This window comes from Lagenorhynchus albirostris, chromosome 5, assembly GCF_949774975.1.
Source record: "Lagenorhynchus albirostris chromosome 5, mLagAlb1.1, whole genome shotgun sequence".
In the NCBI taxonomy this organism is placed as follows: Eukaryota; Metazoa; Chordata; class Mammalia; order Artiodactyla; family Delphinidae; genus Lagenorhynchus; species Lagenorhynchus albirostris.
In genome coordinates, this window is record NC_083099.1 from 23,292,456 (window position 1) to 23,312,349 (window position 19,894).

Here is a 19,894-nt window from a genome sequence, read left to right on the forward strand (position 1 = left end):
AACTTACTGCAGCTGCATGCTTACAGATGTGGAATATTTTGTACTAGCCCGAGTTTAGGCAGAAAGCAAGTAGCACGTTCAAACTGACTCATTTAAAGAAAGTTAATAAAGGGAATATTTACAAAGATATGGGCTGGCCTAAGAAAACCAACCAGGGATAGTGCAGTACCCCAGGACTCGAAGCAGTGGAGAGAAGTAACCACCCAAATGGATAGGGAGAGGAGTATTGACCAGGACCTAGAGAGAGAAGCTATATAGACAAGGCTGCCAATGAGGAGCTGAGGCTTTGGGAGAGGGACACAGACAGCCGTGGTGACCTAGCAAGGAGGGAGCTTAAGGAATAAATACCCTGTCTTCACTTTCCTCCCTCCTTCCAATATCCTGCCGGTGCTTCCCTTTGGCCAAAACCAATCTAACGTCAGAGGGCGAGAGAACACAGTTAATGTTGTTCGCAATGGTGAGCATCCCGGAGCCCAGAACAGCGTGGAGAAGGTAGAAGGGCAAATGGAAAAAGTCACACATTTCCCAAATCCAGGGGTAGGGCAGCAAAAACAATTGTGAGGTTATTTTATCCAAGATCAAGACAAGAGTGAAGCAAGAAAGGTACCTAGGATGCAAAATTTAAGAAGGTGCTGAGTCTCAGGATCAGGCTAAGGTTCAGCACTTTCCTGACCTGGAAAGAGGGGTCGCCTAGTCCCAGGCCTGATTCACCCAGGGACTTAGAGTTGTTTGCAATACAATTAAGAGAGGGAATGTACTACCTTTTAATCTGTAGGTATAAGAAGAGCTTTTGTTAAAAGATTTTAAAATATCTCTTTAGAGATTTAAAAAATATCTCTTTAGACTTTCCACCCCCCCCAACCCCGAGGTCCAGGCAAATAATACACTACTCATACATGAAATGTCCAGAGGCTAGTGTGATTAACGGCCGGGCATTGGCATTGAGCCCTGCATTTTGATTATTTTGTGGGGGTGTGTCATTGATTCCAACTGCACATTTTTTCACATCTTAGCATTGCTGAAGTCAATCTTGTCTTATAATCAATGATGTCAGAAGTACAATTAGCAGCATTTTTCTTCTTAGAGGTATACAGAGTAATAGTGTGCCGTATAATTGATGGCATCTTTGATTTGATGAAATTCAGTGTAAATACTTCGAGCATGTATCTGGATTTAACACAAACTTAGGGTGTAATAATGGCCATGGTATATCTTCAACCAGGATTTCATGAATGAATGGATGAATAAGTGAGTGAAGGTGGGAATGAATGAGAGAGTCCTCCTGTCCCAGCTGATACTTCCTTTTAGGGCTTGGATAGTGTGGTGTCAGGAAAAATACTAGCTCGTATACAAAAGTTTAAGCTATCATCACGATCTTCTGCAATGATAGGCTAAAAAAGCCTGAATGTTTCATTCACCATAAGCATTCACTTAACTCTCATTGTTTCATTTTCTGCCAAGTTGACACTAATTCTGTGTCCATGCTGGGCACTTTCTGTAGTCTTCACAACAATCTGAAACCGTTTTACAGCAGATTTTCACTCACTCTTCTCATCTTCCTCTTTCTCATCTGCTCTAAGATAACTTCTTCCCAATGGCATTTCATTAATTCTCAATTCACATCCCTGATTTTAAGCCTTTGATTCTGAAATCAAAGTGCAGTTTTCAGTGTAATTCTAGCATTAACCATGAATTCTTTTACTTTAAAGTTTAAAATTTTCATTTCATTTTAACAGTCCTGCATGCAGGCATGCACCTCAGTCTCATGGTTAATAGAAGCTGGTTTGGCCAGAGAAAACATTATTTTTCTAGCGATTTACTTTAATCCCTCTCTGCAAGAAACTAACATTATTTTCTTCTTTTTGATGAGTCATGCAGTAACAGCTTCCTAGCTTAGCCATTACCTCTTCCTGTGAATTTCCCTTTTAAAATTGACATTTACTCATTTATAATGCTATATTGAGACTGGTATTTCTGACTTAACTCTCTTCTGAGGATAAGGAAGAAGTTTTCTCATTAAAAAATTAAATATGTATATCGGAAGGCTGAGTATTAATTATTAATAGCATCACATGGCCTTAAAAAGTGTTAACCACCCCAAAGGAGAATAAGATTTCAGTTGTTTGCAGAGATTACGGATCACAATCTACTTCCAGTTTGGGGCTTAAGTAATGATTTGGGCAACCATTATTTACCCCAAAGCTGTTTTAATTTCAATTTTAGTGATTTATTAGTGTTGGTGAAACAATTTTCTATGGCTATTTTTTCATGTTTTACGTCCACATGGTTAATAATTCTGTACTATCTGCAGGATGTTGGTGATGGATAGCCAGAAGCAACAGATTTACTGGTGCAAAATTATTATAGGACCCAGTTGCAAGTGCTTTTTAATGGCTAACTTAAAGAAATGGGTTATAAATCTTTTTTTAAATTATTATTATTAAAATACATGGTATTACAATGATAACTTAAGATCCTCTTCCCCACCTCCATATGCTTTAGATAAAACAGGAATATTACCGAATGCTTATTCTAACACTCCTTAAGCACTCAATATATGTTAGTTGCTACTATTAAGTTTACATTTCCAAGTGCCTTTTCACACTCTGCCGCCCTTACTTCCACGTTCCATGATGCCCTCTCTCAATACCTTGGTGCCCTTTGGGCTTTTGTTCTCACCTCTTCCTGCTCTCAGGGATAAGCCTAATCCGGTCACTTGTACATTGTGTGAATACAAGTCCAAATATGGCCTCTACCAAGCCCTTGCCTTTAGGTCTAATCTTCAACTGGGAATGAAGCACTTTATCTCACATTAAGGAAGTTCAGGCATTAGAAGTTAGAGAAGGTCACGATTTGGCGAGGTAGCCTTCTCAAAACACCTTGTAGATTACCTGCCCTACCAACAGGTAAAGCCAACTTCGGTTGGAGAATTCAGAACCAGCCACTGGAATTATACCTCCTGCAACAGCTGTACTATAGGTAAACATCCATCAATTTTGCAAAGCTTTGTTGTTCTCCTCTTAGGATAATTTCCAGGACATCATTCCACATAAATGTCTCCTGGCCATCATTTACTTTGGCTGGGTCAACTTTTCTCCTAGGTTATTGCTTAAAGAAATTTAATGGTTCCCTAAATGTATGTTTCATGTATTTCCCCCTTATCATCAAAGTCCATTCTTGATTTTTGTGGGTGATTTCTCATGGGGATAATATGCTCCTTGCATCAAGAGGACACATCTCCATCCAGGCTCCTTCCCACTGAAGTCTGAGCACATCAGAGAACAGCAGTGTGAAGTCTTACTCTGAGATGGCCTCTAGACCAAGGCTACATACCAAGTGTGGTCTTTCCTGGAGAGCAGGGATTAGGCCACAGTTCCACCTTGAGTTCCTTAGAGGCTGGGGTGGTTTGGAGTGAGGGAAGGAGTTGCAATTCTGGTATTGCCATGGGAGGCTATTTGACTGTGAAGGAACCACAACAGTTTCCAAGTTTTAAATTTTCCATTTCTCACTCAGACAGCTGACAGTCTGGGATTTATTTTCAACCACTTTTGGTTTCACACCAACATTTAAAGCAGGCTCCTACAACCTCTTTATATCCGGTAATAAAATGTCTCTCTTTTTTCTCATAAAACGTCTTCAGTTTGACATTGAGAAGATGCCTCACCTGGTAACACACTAGAATTTAAACAAGCTAATCCACTTGAAAGGATGGCTTTTCTTGAAAGGGGATGAGCACTTGGCTCTGATAAATCCCTAATTGCCCAGACGGGGCACCCAGAGTGAAGCCTTAGGGAAGAAAGACCAGATGCCTTGCTAAGTTACTACATCTGTCTTGCCACCAAAGTGTGTCAGTGCGCTTGCAGCTTAGGTCAAAAGAAATTAGTCCGTGTATTCAGTCTCAGTCCCTTTTCTAATTGGCTCTTATCTGTAGCCTGAAATTAGCTTACATCCTGGCAAAACTAAACACTCCAAACTCAAGGGACGTTTTGCCAAACTTAAAGAATAGGATATAGATCTGGTTTGTGTCTGTGACATGTACTTGTTTATTGGTGTTTATTTTTCAAAGAAAATAACGTTTTCAGCATACGTATATGTTCCCAAATGTATTTCTAAATTGTCAGAGATTATAAACATGAGCCCAATGGCTCATCTATGCATCCAGAAAGCACCTCCTCTTCTCAGTGTTTACCCTGTAAATAAGCCTCCGCTGGAACCGGGAGTTACATGGAAAAGGGACTTTAAGGCCAGGTGATGAAGGGTGAAACGTAACTCCCATGCTGGAGACACTCACAGTTAAATCTCTATCCAGAAGGCCTAAGCAGCAAGGATAACATCAACAAGAAACACAACAATAACAGCAGCTACCGCTCCTGAGGACTTCTTGGTGAAGTCCTGCGCTGAGCCCCTTACATCCACCAACTCACAACAAGCCCATGGATAGTTACTATTCATATTCCATTTTATGGAAAGCGAAAGCGAGGCACAGCTTCTTGCCTATAGCCACACAGGTAAATGGTGGGACCAGCTTGTCAGGGTGTCTAACTCCTAATGATTAGGCTATATGCCTTGTTAGCTGTTACCTAGTATTTTTAGTAAACTGTATCAGCAAAGAGTTAAAGAGAGATCAGACCCTTCTCTAGTCTGATCAGCCTGACAGTGACCCAAGGAATCTGTTCCACATCCATAATCTCCTAAAAAAACAAAAATCATACGGGAAGCCACAGGACACCGGGACAGGAATGTCACGTGAACACTTGATCTAGCCATTTTCAGTTTAGTGATCAGCCAGGTCCCAGGGGTGGGAAAGTATAATCTAGCAGAGCATACAGGAGACCAGCAGATGACAGTGTGTCCATGCACTGGTGGAAACCCAGAGGGACAGCTCTGCTCTCAGCAGCATCCCAGACTCACCAGTATTTTACTTGTCTATGGAGTTCACGGTCATGTCAAATGCTTCATGTCCCTAAATTATGGAACCTCCCTTTCTCCCTTCACTTCATTGGCAGATATCTTATCACTCCTCAAATTCAATGCCACTGTGCACTCTAAATCCAGTCTTCTGATAGAAGTGTAAACCATCTACCAGTTGCTGACCAAGGGACTCACTATCACGCCTCTGACATGATCCATCATTCTTTGCTTAAACCATCTACCAGTTACTGACCAAGGGACTCACTGTCACACCTCTGACATGATCCATCATTCTTTGCTTAAAAGCAAACAAGAAATGGGGAGGTGGGGTGCTTTTCTTGATTCTGAGCCCACATTGTCTACATTTGGGTAATTCCCATGTGGTACTGTCTGTCTCATGTAACGGATGTTAATCCAAACTGAAATTTTTCTACCTCTATTGCCACAGCCTTCATCCAGAAAATGTTCACCTCCTCTCTTCAAGACTATGATAAATTACTCTCCTGAGCCTCTTTCCTTAGCCTCTCTGTAGCCTTTCTTAAATAAGATGTCCAAACTGTCTTCAAATACAGATTGTGATACACCCTTCTCCAGCTTCTGTGAACATTCCCAGTCCACTGATCTTGGCCTTGAAACACCCATTTTCCCTACCTTATTCCTTGGATTTTCCATTTAGTCTCAACCTCCACTTCAGACAAGCAAATAGCTAAAACTCTTAAGGAGGAGGGGCTACTTTTCTTGAGCTGATACGAATGTAGCAGGCTGACCTTGGAGAAATATGGGAGGAAGTGATAAATTAGGAGATTGGGATTAACATATACACACTACTATATATAAAATAGATAACTAATAAGGACCTACTGTGTACCACAGGGAACTCTACTCAATGTTCTATAATAACCTATATGGGAAAAGAATCTGAAAAAGAATGGAGATATATATATATATATATATATATATATATGATTCACTTTGCTGTACACCTGAAACTAACACAACATTGTAAGTCAACTATACGCCAATAAAAATTTTATAAAAAAAGAAAGAAAGAAAATCCACACATATACCTCCTGTATATGGTTAATAGCAGGGGTGAACCATTCAGGTGTGCTGAGTTAAAAACTCAGAATCATCTCGGTAGTTTCCTCTCCTTCCCTCCACAGTCAGTCCATCACATACCACCACCACCACCCCCCACCCCTCCATGTACACATCTCTCAAATCCATCTCTTCTCCACCACGAGTGTCTTAGCTTAGACTCTTGGCTGGACTCTTGCAGTCGTCTACTAAATGACTTCCATGCCTCCAGTTTCTTAATATCACAATTTTGCCACCAGTTGTTTTTCTAGAACATAAATCTAATTATTTCACCTCCTACTGCCTACAGGAAAACAGAACAAAACAAAAAACACTCTCATAAGCATAGCATTCAAGATCCTTTATAATTTGGCCTCAAATTACTTTCTGATCTCACCCAGAGCAATTCTGCCCACCTCAACATGCATAGCCCTCGCAATCTACTCACACAATTATTTACCATGTCCTAAGTCTACTTCATTCTTTTAAATTTCTAGCCCTTTTGCCCATGCTGTGCCCTCAGCCTGGAGTACACTCTCCCAACCTCTCTTTCATTAAATCCTCATGTGGTGTGGGTCCTAGTCTATTGATAGTGATGCTCTGAGTTAGGAATGCCTGAGGCACTCACTCACCCATATTCCTTGTAGAGAGACCCCACAGACATTTCTCCCACTGGGACCAATGTTTTGGCTGGACCAGCCCTTGTGGTTTTTGTTATGATTGCATGACACACTTCCAAAAACCATCAGGGAACTTTCAGGAACAAGTTTCATTGCTCACAGAGCGTACTCAGCACCCCTGAGGCCACACCACAAGGTCATGGGGGCGGGGGGGAGAGAGAGAATGGACCTGGGGCTCTGCCTTTACTAGGTCTGAGGGTGGGGTGTCTAGGTTTTCGTGTGCTCACTCTTTATTGGCTAATTTAAAGCATAAGAGTAGGAATTTGAGGATGGGAAAGGAGAACCTGGGTCACGCAAGCAGTCAGTCATCGGGTTACCCAGGGCTTTCTGAAAGAGGGAACTTTATGGGTGGGGCAGCTTAATTCCTAGTCTGGTTGTTATGCTAGGAACTGTACCATATAGCAGGCAATGTGTTTATAGAAGATGGATGTCTTTAGAAATGGATGCCTCAGCAATCAGATCTTAATGTCAAGCACATACACTATACTCCCTTTTCAATACCCAGCTCCTCTTCATTTTTTGGGTTTTTTTTTTGTTTGTTTTAACTTGATGAAGCTATTTAAATTTTAATACTATTCTAAACTCCAACTTATATTCAATTAGGTAGTTGAATTACACTCTTCAATTTATATTGCAGTGTACAAAGAATGAAAGTTCATTAGCCTGGCTGTGGAATATGGTTTGGGGATGATTTTTTTTTTTTTTTTTTTTTACCCAGCTCCTCTTTGAAATGTGCCCAATCCCTCCAGAACCCATCTTGGTTGGGCGCTTTGTTTGTGTGTTCCAATAATTCTGTGTACAATGCCTACCTCACTGTACTCTAGTTCTTTGCTTCCAATGTCTGTCTTTGCCGTTAGATCTGGAGTCATTGATGGCAGCAATCCTGTCATTGCTCTTTATAGCTTAGCATCTATCATTTATAGACAATCTACTCTTGGCTTTAACCTATTTACCGCTCAATTTGGGGTACATCCGTTTCTTGCTAATCACACCAAGAATATCAGTTAATGTTTCATGAGTGTTTCCTAAGTGGCAGCCAATATTTTACACACTTTATATGTATTAACTCATTTTATCCTTATAATAACCCCTACATTCATATATATATATCCCCATTTACAATTGGGAAAGCTGAGTTTTAGAGAGATGAAATAATTTGTCCCAAAGTTACAAGTGTAGTAAATCATAGAAGTGAGATTTGAACCCATATAGCCTGGCTGCAGGCCCTAACTCATCTAGCTACCGCGCCACGCCGGAACTACAAACTGAACTGAGGTGAGTCTTTCCAATTACGTTAGTCCATTTTCTTAATTCCCCAAAATAAATTGAAAATATTTGAGTGATTATATTAGATTGATTGGGGTCATACACAAGCCCCACTAATATTTATTCAAATAATATAGGGTGAAAATGGGGTAAAGTACCGGATGTGGGCCCCTGTGGGATGTTCTCATGGCTACACAATAGTCCGCAAACCTCAGCGGGTGTCTTTCAGACTCCTCCATTGTCCTGCTGTATTTATTGCACTCAATATCCAGTCGCTCTTCCCTTACTGAAAATGTCATTTTTTACATTTAGCCATCAAACACAGTTCTTAGAGGAAATGGTTTCTCCTCCCTCACCACCTGGCCCCTGTCAGCGGGGGGAGGGGGGGCGGCGTCAAAAAGAACCAAACCGAACTTAAGACTATTGGAATTCACACAATGAGACTAAGCCCTGGTAATATTTCACTCCCTTTCCGGAGGTGCTAAGTGATAAGGATCAGAATGGATTTTGTTGGCTTTAATGGGAAAAGCGAGCCTTTTGTTAGTTACTTACCTTGCTTCCCCTCTATGAAAACCCCCAACTTTGGAGCATTCTTTTTGCCGTGGTTGGTTATGGGAGCATCCTGAGACTTTAATATGTCTAATAAAACTCACCAAAGAATGGAGGTGCCATGGAGTTGAGGTGCACGACGGTGCACAGAGTTGTGTTTGGCTCTGAAAACGGCGCTGGCTGCTTGCCGTAAATGAGGAACCCGGAGGGAGGCATTGGAGGGCACAGCTGGGAATATGTGCAAAGCTCGTTTTCATTTTCATCTGAATACCACAGAGGCGGCCTCGACTTGTTTAAAATTAAAAGGTACATCAAAAATGCAAAACATGGTATAAAATTTTAACCAGACTCTTTAATTGCTTTTTACTCCTTTACTGGCTCTTCAATTCTCAATATTTTTAGAGCTTTTCCTGGGCTGTGCAGTTGTTCCTTCACCCAGCCTTGGCTTCCCTTTCTAAAGTTGCACGCACCTTTGTGGTTATTTATCCACCCCCTGTACCTATTCTTTATAGTAAGATACTGTTTCCTTTGCACTTGCCTTCTCTTTGCTCTCTTTCTGCTCAGTTCTACGCTTTCCTTCCTTCCCCTTGCTCTCTAGACACCTTCCTTTCCTTCTTTGTTGCCCTCTTACCTCCCTAGCCTACCAGTAAATTGTAAATGAATTCCAATCTGGGAAGCTTGGCCCTCTGTAAATAGAAATGATGTTTTACTGTGAAACTGGAAATTCCTGCTGTGCACTGGCCACTCCCTATGGCTCAGCTGTAACTGTTAGTTTATACCTGAGGGTTGCCCAATGCAGAACCAGGGACTAGAAGGGTTGAGCAGGGAGTATGGCAGTACTGAGCTCTGGCCCCATTGATTTTTTAAAAAGTACTGATAATAATAAAAATAATAACATGGACAATAGCTGCTAACGTGTCTTGAGAGCTCAGTGGGTACCAGGCCCTAAGCTAACACTTTACAAGTATTTTCTCATTTAATCCTCGCCACAACTATAAGAAGCAGGTTCTGTCATTATCCCCACTGTACTAACAAGGAAACCAAGGCAGTGAGTGACGCAGGTCACACAGTAGTGACAGGCTCTTCACAGCGGGGTTTCACTCACCCCTCAACAACCACAGGGTGATCCTGAGTCCCGGGATTCCAGCCAGGGCTGGCGTATCCTGAAGAGCCCTGGCTAGCCCCACTCGTCTGGCTGGCACCAAAGAGGTGAACACAGGGTGGGCCAGGGACACAGCAGGACAATCACAGACACCCTGGAAGGGGTTCTGTCGGGAAGCAGAGAACAGAGTCGAAGGTGTATGGCTACTTGCCATCCAAGTCAGTGAACACTTTAAGTGATGGGGCATCTGAACCAAGTCAGGGCATCAAAATGCATGGTCCACGGTGGTGATCAGAAGAGGAAGGGCAGGAGAGGGAATTTCAGGATAGGAGGCGGGGCATCACAGATGGCCAGTGATGGCCAGCATGGCCCAACCACCAACTAGAGTTTGGAGAGAGGGGATTCAGTGGATGGAAGAGGCCCTGATCCAGGCAGGACCAGAGCTCAGGGGCCCAGTTGGGTACTGAGGCTCAGAAACAAGGACAGGTCCATTTGCCAGCCCTGGAACACTGCGTCTAGATCAGATGAGCAGAAAGGGTGGTACGAGGCTGCGGGAAAGGTGCTGAAGAGCCTTGGATAACACCTAAGGAGGGTGCACGTCATCCCATACACCTGTGATCTCACCTGGGAGCTGCTGTATGTATACACCTATGGTGCCACATGCCAGGGTTCATTGTGTCTTCTTTCTAATAATCTCTCAAGAACCCACCATGTGTAAATGATCTCTTATGCATAAAAGTGAGTGGATTCAAGGTTAACCCTTTAGGGGGTTACTTTCACACACTGACTTGCTTTCTTGAAGAGGAGAGTAAGAGACACAGACGCAGCTGGCATGTTTGCTTAACCCTGGGGATGCTGTGTGAAGGTGCCATGCATGGTGATGCCAGTTTATACATCACAGTGGAGAAAAGGCAGAAAATTGCCCTCAGAGGAGGGGAGTCGGTATGTGGGTGTGCAGGGTGTGGCAGGAGACTACTGTGTTGTCTTGTAAGCCCTTCTGTAATGTTTCAACAGTATTATTTTGTTACGTATCTGTGTGTCTATTATAAACTTGAAAAGAAAAAACATGTACTAAATTTGACTCTCAGGCTATCGGTCCCACACTAAATTAAAAAGTAGGGGGTGACAATCCAAAAATGGACAGAAGACCTAAACAGACATTTCTCCGAAGAAGATATACAGATTGCCAACAAACACATGAAAGGGTGCTCAACATCATTAATCATTAGAGAAATGCAAATCAAAACTACAATGAGGTATCACCTCACACCGGTCAGAATGGCCATCATCAAAAAGTCTACAAACAATAAATGCTGGAGAGGGTGTGGAGAAAAGGGAACCCTCTTGCACTGCTGGTGGGAATAAAAATTGATACAGCCACTATGGAGACCAGTATGGAGGTTCCTTGAAAAACTAAAAATAGAACTACCATACGACCCAGCAATCCCAATATCTCAGGCATATTCCCTGAGAAAACCATAATTCAAAAAGAATCATGGGGCTTCCCTGGTGGTGCAGTGGTTGAGAGTCCACCTGCCAATGCAGGGGACACAGGTTCATGCCCCGGTCCAGGAAGATCCCACATGCCGCGGAGCGGCTGGGCCCATGAGCCGTGGCCGCTGAGCCTGCACGTCTGGAACCTGTGCTCCGCGACAGGAGAGGCCACAACAGTGAGAGGCCCGCGTACCGCAAAAAAAAAAAAAAAAAAAGTCATGTACCACAACATTCATTGCAGCTCTATTTACAATAGCCAGGACATGGAAGCAACATAAGTGTCCATCAACAGATGAATGGATAAAGAAGATGTGGCACATATATACAATGGAATATTACTCAGCCATAAAAAGGAATGAAATTGAGTTATTTGCAGTGAGGTGAATGGACCTAGAGTGAAGTAGGTCAGAAAGAGAAAAACAAATACCGTATGCTAACACATATATATGGAATCTAAAAAAAAAAAAATGGTTCTGAAGAAGCTAGGGGCAGGACAGAAATAAAGACACAGACATAAGAATGGACCTGAGGACATGAGGAGGGGGAAGGGTAAGCTGTGACAAAGTGAGAGAGTGGCATGGACATATATACACTACCAAATGTAAAATAGATAGCTAGTGGGAAGCAGCCACATAGCACAGGGAGATCAGCTCGGTGCTTTGTGACCACCTAGAGGGGTGGGATAGGGAGTGTGGGAAGGAGGGAGACGCAAGAGGGAAGGGATATGGGAACATATGTATATGTATAACTGATTCACTTTGTTATACAGCAGAAACTAACACACCATTGTAAAGCAATTATACTCAAATAAAGATGTTAAAAAAAAAACAAGTAGGGGGCAAGCATAGAGACAATATTCTAACATATTGTTGCAGGTAGAAAATCAAGGCAATCTAAATGGCAGATACAAGAATTTCAAAAAGAAAAAGAATAGTAGCCAGGGACCATTTAATATGGGCATAAAGAGGTTCACATACCTCTTGGAAATCATTATAACAAGTGAGTGTTAGATTTTATGGGGCCAGTGGCGATACTGAAACCTCCAGTAAAGTTCCGAGTAGCCCCATCACACTCTGTTTAAGGAAGCAGGGGGCCAGGTAATATATTTTAGCAAGATTGCTATGAAAAGCAGGCAAAATCGTAAGAGAAAGAAGGTGTCATTCTTAGGTGCCTTTCCTTCATAGCACCTCAATTATTATAGCATAGAGAACAAATGTATGGATACCAAGGGGTTAAGGGAGGAAGGGGGAGGTGGGAGGAATTGGGAGATTGGGATTGACACATATACACTATTGATACTATGTATAAAGTAGAGATCTAATGAGAACCTACTGTACAGCACAGGGAACTCTACTTAATGCACTTCGGTGACTTAAATGGGAAGGAAATCCAAAAGGGTGGGGATATATGTATATGTATGGCTGATTCACTTTGCTGTACAGTAGAAACTAACACAACATGGTAAAGCAACTATACTCCAATAAAAATTAATTAAAAAAATAAAACCAAAACAATTATAAGAAACTTTTCAGATTTTTCTAATTAAACGTACCTAACCGTTATGCCCTGTGAGGGCAGGGACCACATCTGCTTTCCCCACCGCTGCCCCAGGAGGGACTAACTCATATGCAGTCTCTCTTTCTTCAAGCCTCTTGAGATGTTTAGTCTGCTCTAGGCAAGAGGGCTGCAGGCCTGGCCCCAGGAGCAGACCCTGAGCTTCCCTGAAACGGCAGGAGGGAGGAGATGTATTCTTGCTCCGAGGAAAACAGCCGATCTCTCGGGCCCCTGAGATGCTTTTCACCGAGTCCCACATAAAACTGAAGCACTTAATCCACTGCTACCGTTCCTCCGCTCCATCTGGCTTCTAGAATAATTGAAACTAGAAATGTCTGCTATGACTGCTGCTGGGGAGAAAGGCCTCAGTGCTGCCTCAAACTTTAAATGTTGGGTTTCTTGTGAAATTTGATTTCTGTTCTCTCTAGTTTTCTAGACAGAGAGCTAAAAAAAAAAAAAAAGGCCCTAAGCAAATGCAGCAGTGGGAACTTCAGGACTCTCAGTTCAATTCACAGCCTGCATGGGTGCCTGTAGCTTCTGGTGTTGGGAAAGGGGTTAGGGCTCAATAATAAAGGCTCCTAGGGGCTCCCAGCATCCGCCAGACAGCTCAGATCCACCAGAGGCTTGAAGGTGGCCCAGCCCCATGAGAAAGGGGGCCAGGGTGCCTCCAACTGGGACCCCACTATTCATAGAGGTTGGACTCAGGCCACCCATACCCCAAGGTCACTGTCTAGACCCACCTTGAGAGGCTGGGCCTTAACTCCCCTCCATTCTCTCTCCCCAACCCTTTCCTCCTTTCCCTCCCCCTCTCTTCTTGTCTATCCTCCCCCCCTCCCCCTTCAACTCTCCCAGTCCTCTCCCCCCTGCCCCTCCTTCCTCCCCCCATCCCTACACTGCCCCCTCCCTCCCTTCTCTCTTCTCTTTCTTCCCCCTCCTCCTTTCTCCTTCCTGACCCCTTTCCCCACCCCCCCCTCCTGTCCTTCTCTCCCTCCAACTTCAACGAAATAGATCAAATAGCTCTTTCTACTCTAAGAAAATCAAAGGTTAGTCCCCAGCAGAGACCCTTTCTAGTTACCTGAAGGCCAAAAGGTTCAGCACACAATAAATAGCCGCCCATTTCACCCTCTGGGTTAGAGAAAAGGGGCTATTCATGCCCAGAGGACACTAATTTTTGAAGAATCAGAGGTATTTTAAACAAACCACCTCTCCACCAGTGGCTTTCCTTTCACAGGCTAACACATCTGCAGGCCTGGTAGCTTCTAACCTGCCTCCCCTCCCCACATCTAGGGACCAGAACAAGGGCACTGCAGAAGTGTTTACAGGGGCCGGAGTGGAAGGAAAGACGCTAAAGCTCTAGAAATTGTGACGTTCTCAGGAGAGGCTCTGGCGGAGCCCCAGCCAGGTGGCTGAGGCCCTGAGCTGCACCCCCGTGCCGCCCACCACAGGCAGAGGCCCACCCTCCAGAGCAGAGGAAGTTCAAGCTCCAGGCCCTCACACGCTCCGGCCCTTCCAAGGCCCTGGGAAGAGCCCCAGCATTGTGTTCCCATGGTCCTATGTTTTCGTAAGATTTGCAAAAGGAATATATTTTAACCACTGTTGGGTTTGATCACTGTTTCTTTGTGCTACAGTTTCCCCTCCGTCATGCTTCTCGCCTGGTCAGATGGCTCTGGAGTGGCCCTGGGCAGCTGTGGGGTCCGACCAAGGGGAAGCCGAATTGGGAGCGCATTTAGATTGTATTTAGTGGGATGAGGCTGTGTGGTCTGCAGTCACTTCTGTGCAAGGGCAAGTCACTGCTGGCCAGCCTCCTGCAGCGACGGCTTACAGGAAGCGTGTCACGAGGCTGGATGGAAGATGAACATGTCCTATGGTGACTGGCTTCACAAGTCTGGGGGTAGTGGAGGAAAAACAAGGCTTCAAATGCACTGAGCCAGAAGCTAGTCTGTGGACAATTCTTCCAGTCGTGAGATGTGTACAGTTCAAAGTGGAGGATTCTGTTCTCATTGAGGCCCTGTCAAAATGGAAATTCAGGAATACGTACATTCAGTGATGCAGCGTATACACTGATAAGCGAGCTGGGTATTGTTGACGAGAATTGCATGAAGTGAAATTTATCAGAAATCTTGTCTTTTCGGGGTATAAACCTTTGGCAGTACTGCACACAGCAAGCATGTCTGTGTGTGTAAGGAACCATGTTTTAATGCCTCCCAATTATTAATAATTGTGATGACTCTGCTAGAGGAGAGACTACCTTGTCCTCCTATTCTCTCTCTATTTTTTTCTTTCTTTTTTTTTTTTTTTGCGGTACGCGGGCCTCTCACTGTTGTGGCCTCTCCCGTTGCGGAGCACAGGCTCCGGACGCGCAGGCTCAGCGGCCATGGCTCATGGGCCCAGCCGCTCCGCGGCATGTGGGATCTTCCCGGACAGGGGCACGAACCCGTGTCCCCTTCATCGGCAGGCGGACTCTCAACCACTGAGCCACCAGGGAAGCCCCCTCCTATACTGTCTTATACAAAATCATTATATCATATAAAGAGAGTAACAAAGTATGCAGGCAAAACTTAGGAGGAAAAGGTTATTTTAGAGGTATGTCAGGCAGTAAATTAATTCGAATATTATGTATTTTATAGCTGTTGAGATGTCTGTTGCATTTGCCGATTTTAAAATTATAAAATGTGTTATAATTTATTTTCTCTTTCTCTTTAAAGAGTCACTTTCATCCCTAATTTTGTATTTGTATTTTTGTGTTAATTTGCTTAAAGAGAGCCCCCCAAATTGTATACGTCTCAGGCCCCACAAACCTGGATCCTCCCTACTGCCAGCCTCCATGAGCATCTGGACAAAGGATCTGTTTTTCTTCTGTCCTGGGGAGACTGCTGCAGCCTGGGCCACCACATTCCCACAGCAGTTTTGTCAGTGAGTCCTGCAGGAAAAACAGATGGCCTTCCTTCTAGGATCCCTGTTTTGGGGGCCATGGAGGTCTTTTCCTGAGCGCTCCTGTCCCAGGTTCTCAGGCTTCTGCTCTTGCTGGGAAAGACAGCAGCAGGGAACAGCTGTGGATGCCCGATCTCACCAGCTGTGCAGAGGCCCAGCTGTACAAGTTCTCTTCTTGCCATAAATCTATTTGAAGTTCTTTCGATTCAGGGAGAGGTAGGAGGGTTTTCTGCTAAACCTTTTGTCTGATTCATATTGTCTTTGGTTCACGTGATCTGACCCAAGAGACTGTGTCATCTCATCTGCAGCAAGGCCCTTACCAGTTCTCTGTTCTCTTTAACAGGGTTGGTGTGGACCCGGATGAGGATCCGAAGGAGCCCTCTTCACACCAGGCAAGTCAAAGAAGCCGATGCATAGAGTACAGCGATATGAGGTCTTGTGTTCCATAGCCAGGAGGCTCGTTCTAAGGGGGGCTGGCCCCGCAGATAAAATAAATCAGATGACTATAAAATACGCAGGCATTCAGTGTGTCGATAACCTTTGCATAACCTCTAGAGTGCTTAGAACTAGCATACACTCGTACCTTCTTTGTGGCTGCAGGAAGCCTGGAAACTGCAGTGTATGAGCAAGAGCACAGCTCTTGGAATCAGGCAGCCTGGAGTTCAAATCCCTGCCCAGCAACTTGCTAGCGCCGTCATCTCAGTGAAATGTACTTGCTGCATGTCGATGCATGTTGGGCACACAACAGATGGGCCTGCTTCTCCTGCATGATTTCTCATTTACCAGGTCCAGGTATACAGAAACATTGAAAATCTGCAAAAGCACAGCCTGAAAATCCTTAGGGAAAATTATTCAGAACAACATGCTTTCGCCTTGAGTAAGGGAAGTGTAGTCTCTGCAAACTCTGGACTTGAATCTAACATCAGAGTAAAACCTGTCATTGGCAATTTTGCTTTGATCATTTTTAACTCAGTACTTAAAGCAAACAATTGTGTAGAAATGTTGCACCTCTTGCTGAAATTGCAGGTAGACAGACATGATAGAATAACATCTTAAATAAGCAGTGCTGCTTAATGAATTGTGTCCTGATCATATCTGGATCTGAAGAGGGTCCATCTCTCTTTTATTTCATGGGTTTTTTTCCTACAGTCCCATCAGTGAGGCACAGCTGGTTAGTGCTGCCAGGCAAGATGCTGCTGCTTTCCTGGTTCACGTAAAGAGGGAAGGATCCTATGCTCTACACAAAGGGCTGGAAAATGAAGTTGGCAATGATCCTGGCTCATATGTACTTTGAATTTTTTTGTCACGTGTGTTCCAAGCCCATACTGGTGCTGTTTTCACAGACTTTATTGCCCAGGAAAGACACTTAACTGCAGGACTGAGCCCAGCAGGGTGTCAGCATACTGGGATTAGGGCCAGAGTGGTGACCTTCGAAAGGGGATCAAAGCCCGTCCATCTCCTTACACTGGTGGGCTGTAATGAGTCCTTAGGAAGGGCTGGTACAGATGTTCACAGAGCATTTTATCTCATATAGATCAACTAATCCATTCTTCTACTTTCACGTAGAACTTTTATCTAAATTTTGTCCTTCTCATATCTTTTTCTTTAAAAGAAAAGTGATAGAATAAGAAAATTCATCAAAGAAAATTCTTCATCTTCCTCTAACTGCCTAATATTTTACAATTACATATAATTATTGGTAAGGTTACCTGCTAGCTTAACTTTTTTCTTTTGTAATTTAAATGTACTTTATTTTAGCTCATTCATACCATTGTCAATTTAGTAATTACTCTTACCTGAAGATACTTAAACCAGTAGAAAGTATTTTTGTTGTTGTTGTTATTAGAGAAATGAGATAGTACAACATAGTACAGTGAAAACTACGTGGTATTTGGATCTTGGGCAAGTTTTTTACATCTTTGAATCACAATTTTCCTAACTGTAAAACGTGCATGATAATAATGTCTACTTCTCCAGGTTGTTAGAATTATATTTATGAAAACGACCTAACTTAATCAATTTCATTAAAACCATCTTATCTCGTGAAGGATTTGATGAAGCAGCTTACACCACCACATATGATAAAATAATAGTAAAATATTTTTTAAGAACTTTAAAACTCAGTTAAAAAAATTAATGAAAGCAGAAACAAAACCAGAGGAGTAAAAAGAATCATGAGTAAGCAGATCATAAGGTCCTATGTACTTGCTAAAGTTGAACCACAAGTAAGCTTTCTGGTAACCAAAGGGGGGGGAAAAAGGAAATGATAACCAGTAATATACTAAATTACTATAATTAGAGGGGAAAATTATACTCTGTCCTCAAGCTGTACAGAAGTTCACAGGCCACAATTTCTCGCTTGGGGCTTCCTGTAGAGGACACATAAAGAGTTATCTAACTAACCCTGGTATAATTTACATGGTTCCTACTGATCTTCTGCCGCTATTGTTTTTTAAAAGTGTCCTGGAAGTGTTCTTATTCATGATGGTTGACTACCGAGGTAACTACGTTTCAGAAAAAGGCTTTTTCCACCCTTGGAATAATTCTTAGGTTCAATGTCAAGTACAGGAAATGGTGGGTTCAGGCCAGAAGTAACAAACCACAGCGTCCATGCAGCTGCCGCTTGACCTGGACCGAGGGGCTTTTTGGTACTTTCCAAACTATGTGTCAAGAACCTGTCAGCCCTCATTTTGCCTGACGACTCTTCGCTTATTATCAACACCTGTTGCTCTGACTAAAGACCAGAAACCTAATTCTTAGGTGGATTGCATTTTTCCACTCAGCTTGCACTTATTAAATTGGTCTTGCATTAACAAATAGGATAATCTTAGCACTGGTCAACTTCTGAAAAAAAGACCTTACCCTTACTTGCCCAAAGCTAAAACTTTCAGATAATTGTGGCAATTACTGATCATATACTCTCAAAATCAATAATAAGCATATGTAATGACATATACTTTTTTTTTTCTTTTTTTCTTTTTTTTTGCGGTACGCGGGCCTCTCACTGCTGTGGCCTCTCCCTGCTGTGGCCTCTCCCGTTGCGGAGCACAGGCTCCGGACGCGCAGGCTCAGCGGCCATGGCTCACGGGCGCAGCCGCTCCGCGGCATGTGGGATCTTCCCGGACCGGGGCACGAACCCGTGTCCCCTGCATCGGCAGGCGGACTCTCAACCATTGCACCACCAGGGAAGCCCGACATGTACCTATTTTTGAAGGAATTTCCTTTTTCTCTGTTTCTGGAGAGTAAAATAACCTTTGGGAAATATGAACTTGTGGCTGTGACTAACCAGCAATGTCACAATTTTCCTTTTTGCCTTGTAGTACCTTGAAAGTGTGAATGGTGTTACACTCTTACTCATACCAGACCCAGAAGCTTTAAAAAGAATGTTCCACAAGCAAGTATTAAACTTTAAATATATAGTCTATGCAAATGTGCCACTTTGAGAAATGGAAGGTATCGCAGTTGTGATTTTATGTCTCTTAAATGTTAAAAAAAAAAAAAGCCCTCAGACAAAATTCCACCACCCCACCCTCGCCCCAACAAGAAGTTGTCCTTGTAATTGATTCTGTGTCCTTGGCGGCCCAGCATTCCAAAGGTGAGCCATGCTGGAGCGCCACGCCCCCCTTAATCTTTCAATAGAAAATTCCCGCTACCCAAGAAGGGCTGCCACGATTGCTTCTCTTTTTCCCTTCTTGCCCTTTTTCATGATCATCCTAATATTTGTGGAGTACTGACTCTTGTTATTAACACTGTTCTAAGCACTTTATCTGTGTTAACTCATTTATCTTCCAAGATAAACCTATGAGTGGGTACTGTTATTATGCTTCTATTTTAAATAAGGAAACTGTATACAGAGAAGTTAAATAACGTACCAAAGGACACATAGTGAAATTCAACCCCAGAATCTGGTTGTAGAACTTCCACTCTTAATTGGTGTGCGTGCGTCTATTCGTTCAATCATTTATTCATTCATACAACCCACCCGTGTCAGGCACGAATCTAAGTGTGAGGAAGATGCAGCAGTTACCAATTCAAAGTCTTCACCCTCACAGAGCTTACGCTCTAATGGGGGACACTGGGAACAAAAAGGTAAACAGCTACATACTATATGTTTAGAGAATGGGAACAGTAGAGCAGGTACAAGGATGGAGAACAATGGAGGAGAGGCTATGGCTGGCCAGGGCAGGCCTCTCTGAAGAAGTGGCATTTGATCAGAGTCCTGAACGATGTGCAGAAGTGAGATGTGTATGTGGGCTCTGGGGGGAAACAGTCCAGCCAGAGGGAACTGCAAGGATGAAGGCCCTGGCCTCACAGCGGGTTATGGTGCGCT

The 19,894-nt window shown here is 43.4% G+C and overlaps 1 protein-coding gene across 13 annotated transcripts in view; it reads left to right on the forward strand.

Moving 5' to 3' along the window:
* Positions 1-19,894, forward strand: part of SLC9A9 (solute carrier family 9 member A9) — a 658,568-nt gene that overhangs the window by 529,693 nt on the left and 108,981 nt on the right. For all 13 annotated transcript variants that reach the window (XR_009540645.1, XR_009540648.1, XR_009540646.1 and 10 more), the window contains one exon: positions 15,908-15,960. Coding sequence is in view for 9 of the 13 variants with exons in the window: in XM_060149673.1 (XP_060005656.1) it covers positions 15,908-15,960 (53 nt within the window). In the remaining 4 variants the exon portion in view is untranslated. The remainder of the gene's footprint in view (positions 1-15,907; positions 15,961-19,894) is intronic.